General features: G+C 48.2%; 1 protein-coding gene across 1 annotated transcript in view; it reads left to right on the forward strand.

Annotated features, from left to right (window-relative positions):
* Nucleotides 1-229: 229 nt before the first annotated feature.
* LOC126513233 (lactase/phlorizin hydrolase-like) overlaps nt 230-4,956 on the forward strand; it is a gene marked incomplete at its 5' end in the record, with an annotated part of 17,196 nt that continues 12,469 nt past the window's right edge. Inside the window, 2 exons of the mRNA XM_050161494.1 lie at nt 230-455; nt 1,507-1,740. Of these exons, the coding sequence (XP_050017451.1) occupies nt 230-455; nt 1,507-1,740 (460 nt within the window). The remainder of the gene's footprint in view (nt 456-1,506; nt 1,741-4,956) is intronic.

Here is a 4,956-nt window from a genome sequence, read left to right on the forward strand (position 1 = left end):
ATTCAGCTAGACTGACTGGACTCACCTATCTATCTCCATCTCCCAGCATTGGGGTTAGTCACATACTCTCAGGATGAACACGGTAACACCTGTTTTAAATCTCACTACTCGGGAGACAGGTGCAGGGAGGTCTCTAAGAGTTCAAGGGCCCAGGGAAGGTTAGAAGAAACAACTAAGATCATCCCCTGGGGTTTATAAACAAGACATCTTCTTTACCTTGTGAACTTGCAGGGGCGTGGCCACCATTGCAGACAGCTCTTGGCCAGACTCTGGCTCCTTCTGGCTGAAGGTGACCCCTTTTGGCTTCCGGAGGATCTTGAACTGGCTGAAGGAAGAATACAACAACCCTCCAATTTATGTCACAGAGAATGGGGTGTCCAGACGAGGGGACCCAGAACTCAATGACACGGACAGGATCTACTACCTCCGCAGATACATCAATGAAGCCCTCAAAGGTAAGAGCTTCCACCTCACTGCCTGGCCCCAGTGAGCCCCTTCTTTGCTGGAGCGTAGGTGTCTGCAGGACGGCAGTCTGGTCCCTCGGGGACACTAATGACAAGACCCATTGCTTGGAGGAGTTTGAGCATTTGTTTGAAGCTAGAATCAGAGAGGTCTTTTCCTTCTTAGACTCACCTAGACACAGCAAGTAAACCCAGTTTCCTGAACTGGTCTGAGTTAGTTCCTGACCTGAGTCCTCTGCAATCCTTAGTCTTTCTTGCTGTTTGGCATCTCTGCACATTGCTTTCCTCTGTGAGCAGGCAAGAGTTGTCTGGTGGCTCTAGGGCCTTTTGTTTGCAAGGTAGAAGGACTGGGGTGGTAGCTCAGGTGGGAAAGTGCTCACTGTACAACCGTGAGCCCTGGGTTCAATCCCAGACACTGTGAGGAAAGCTGGGCATGGTGGTGGGTGCTTGTAATCCTGGCACTGGGGAGGGAGAAAATGGAGGATCCTTGGGTCTCTTTGGCTGGCAGCCTAGCCTACTTGTCTCAAAGAACAAAGTGGACACAGCTCCTGAGGATCACCTCTGGCCTCTACATGCACCACACAGCACTCATATGAACACAGTTAGAAATTATGTGATATACTCATTGTGTATATATATCATACACACACACACACATATATATATATATTCTGTATATACATATACATTTCTGTGTGTATGTAAAGCTCAGGCTACTATGTTTCAGATATTTTGCTTCTAAACGCTCCTGCTTCTCCATGGGTATTTCAAGGTCCTGACTCAGACCAATCCCCCGAGCTACTGAAGAAAGCTCTGGGGTTAGCACAGGCTATCCTAGTTCCATTCAGAACTGAGCCTTTCTAGAAAGATACCCGTTTCCTTCTGCATGTCCACTGTAGAGAACCTGCTACCACACAGGAACGGTTCAGAGTTGGAACTCACACTCTACAAAGCAGAACAATGTGGACAACTATGAGCCCGGCTTCAGGAGGCCTGGCACACAGGTGTCTTGATGTGAAGTGTTCACACCCAGCATCTTTTTTAGCCACTGTGCAGGATAAGGTGGACCTTCGAGGATACACGGTATGGAGTGTGATGGACAACTTCGAATGGGCCATAGGCTTTGCAGAAAGGTTTGGTGTGCACTTTGTGAAACGCTCAGACCCTTCTCTGCCAAGGATCCCCAAGGCATCAGCCAAGTTCTATGCCTCTGTAGTGCGCTGCAATGGCTTTCCTGACCCTGCACAAGGACCTCACCCTTGTCTCCAGCAACCAGAGGGTAGGTGGCGCTGGGAGGGACCAACACTGTGTGGTCAAGGGTGAGAGGGAGCTGCTCTTTCCACCTGCCTTCCTCTAGTTCCTGGCCTTCTCCTGCCCTTCTGTCCCCTCCTTTCATTAGCATGCACTCCANGATGTTCCCACACAGACATTTCTGTCATTTCACCCTTCAGCCTCCTCACTTTGCATTCCTTAATTAATTATACAGGAGACAGAGTCTTATGTAAACCAACTCACTCTGTAGCCAAGGATGACATTGAACTTCTGATCCTCCTGCCTCTACTATCCAAATATTAGGCTTCCTAGCATGCCTAAATACTCTCAGCATTTGCAGTGCTGGGGATGGAGCCCAGGGCCTCATGCATAACAATCAATGCCTCATCTAACTTAGCCTTATCCCCCAGCCCTACAGTTTGTATATTTTAAGCCATGAGTTTACAGCCATACATCCAGTTCAAATCTATAAGGAAATGCTAGCCCTTTCATTTTCCATATTTGTATCTCCTTCAGTGAATAACTCTCTGTACTAATATATAGATCTAGCTCCTGGCAGCCTAGGCTAGTCCCTTTTGTCCTGGCCTCCTCTACCTCCACAGAGATGGTTCCTATGGCAGTTCTCCTATTGACTCCACTCTGCCTCTCCCTGAGCCAGCGCTAGAATGCCAACACCATCTCGGCTGTGACGTCATGTTTGCTGTCCAACCATATTTGTTGAAATGTTTGAAAGTGAATTACAGATGTGGTACTTATCTAACCATGGACCACCACAGATGGCGTTCTCCAAAGTCTTATCGGAAGGGAGTTAGAGAGGAGGAGGAAGGCATAGAAACAGCCATGTACATCTGGACTACAAACACTTTCTCCATATCAGTATCCAAGCAGTAGGCTTGACTGTAGTTAAGGTAGTAGCAGATGTTAAACTGTTCACTCAGCACCTTTGGTGAGTACCCACCATATGCCAGGCCCCACTGCCAGCATTAATTTATACATTAAAATGTGATACCCATTCTTGGAACTGGGGATGTGACTCAGTTAGAGTACTCAGTTCCTTTGTTACATGTTGTTCAAAGTCAGCCAAAGGCTATGTGAGGTTCTCTGTTTCTCATGTGCATTGGCACACACACGCATACACACACACACACACACACACACGCACATACATGCATGCACCTACACTGCATGGTGATATGGGAACCAGAACAGTAGCAGAGTGCAGTGTGATGCCGCCATGTGTGCAGGGTGTGCAGAGAAGGCTCCCCAGGGAGCTGCAGAAGGGAATGTATTTGGTCAGTGGCTTAGACTACCTCTTGTCATCTTGAGATCGAAGGAGCCTGGAGAGCTGATGGCAAAGGACTCAGTATTTGGGACACATTTTCCCACACACCACTGAAGATTGAGAATGACGACAACGGAGATGTGGCCTGCGACAGTTACCACAAGATTGATGAGGACGTGGTGGCCCTTCAGAACCTGGGTGTGTCCCACTATCGATTCTCCATCTCCTGGCCTCGAGTCCTCCCAGACGGAACCACCAGGTTCATCAATGAAGCAGGCCTCAACTACTATGTTCGATTAATAGATGCACTGCTGGCTGCTGGCATCACACCACAGGTGAGGGTGGTCCCTGGAGGCAGTGGGTCAGGAGGACTCCATTTAATATACAAACAAGTTCTGGGGTTTTATTTTATTCATTTACTCTATATATTTTTAATGTGTGCTGCCTGCTTCTCATATCTATTTATTTATCAGATACGGTCCTATGTATTTATCTATTTATCTACATTTGAGAAAAAGTCTCCATTATCCCAGCAGACCTCTTGCTCCTTCTGTAGCTGAAGATGTTCTTGAACTTCTGTCCTGTATCCCACACCTCATAGTGCTAGACTTGCAGGTGTGCACCACCATGCTGTACGGATGGAACCCAGGCTTGCTGCATGCTAGGCAAGACTCTATTGCCAACTCCAGAATTTGTGTGTTTGTGTGTGTCAGAGAAAATCTTTATAGGAGTGACCGCTCTCCTCCCCCATGAGTATCCTGGAGTTTGAACCTACATCATTAGGTTTGGTGGCAGGCACCTTTACTTGATGGGCCGTCACCTTAGCAACAGAATGGTTTTGTAACTTGTGTTTTGAATTGTCCATAGATTCACATGGTGCAGAATTAGAGAATGAAATGTTTTCTTCCCTGTCATGGAGAAAGTTCAGAACTCCCTGAACCTTTCCATGTCATTGTCCTAGAATATCTCATGTCACTGGATTCCTGAGGAAATGGTGGATATAACATTGTTCTGGTTTCCCCACAGGTGACCATACATCACTGGGACCTGCCTCAGGCACTGCAAGACATCGGGGGCTGGGAGAATGAGACAAATGTGCAGCTGTTTAAGGAGTATGCAGATGTGCTCTTCCAGAGGCTGGGGGACAAGGTGAAGTTTTGGATGACATTGAATGAGCCCTACGTCATTGCTGTTCATGGCTATAGCACTGGGTATTATGCTCCAGGTAAATGTCCTAGATCCAACTTGCCAGTTGTTTGGATAATGACATTCTCAAGACAGTGAAGCCCTGGGATCCAGGTGTCGTGAGAATCCTGTTGCAGTCCCTGCCTCCACAGTCCTGGGGAGAGGGCTCAGCTCTAAAGTGCTTACCGTGCAGGTCTAGGGGTCTGAGTTCTTGCTAGAATTCAGGCTAAACACAAAACATACAAATGGAAAAACCAGGTACAGTGACACATTTGTAACCCTAGACCTGGGAAGGGAGAGTCAGGTGACCCTCTGGGGCTCCCATGTCCCTCATTCTACCCTAGTTTAGGTCCACAAGTGAACCTGTCACAGAGAAGTAGGTGGTCTCTCTGTGAATGATACCTGAGGCTGTCCTCTGGCCTCCACCTACACTCACACATGTCAGCACATGCTCCTGCACACACATGCTACTGCACACACATGCTCCTGCACACACACATGCTCCTGCACACGCATGCTCCTGCACACGCATGCTCCTGCACACGCATGCTCCTTCACACACATGTTCTGCACACACATGCTGCTGCACACACATGCTCCTGCACACACACACATGCTCCTGCACACATGTTCCTGCACACACACATGCTCCTGCACACACACACATGCTCCTGCACACACACACATGCTCCTGCACACAAACATGCTCCTGCACACACATTCTCCTGCACACACATGCTCCTGCACACACACACA

Source organism: Alexandromys fortis, unplaced genomic scaffold (assembly GCF_014885135.2).
Source record: "Alexandromys fortis isolate MF-2015 unplaced genomic scaffold, M_Fortis_MF-2015_v1.1 scaffold_109, whole genome shotgun sequence".
Taxonomy (NCBI): domain Eukaryota; kingdom Metazoa; phylum Chordata; class Mammalia; order Rodentia; family Cricetidae; genus Alexandromys; species Alexandromys fortis.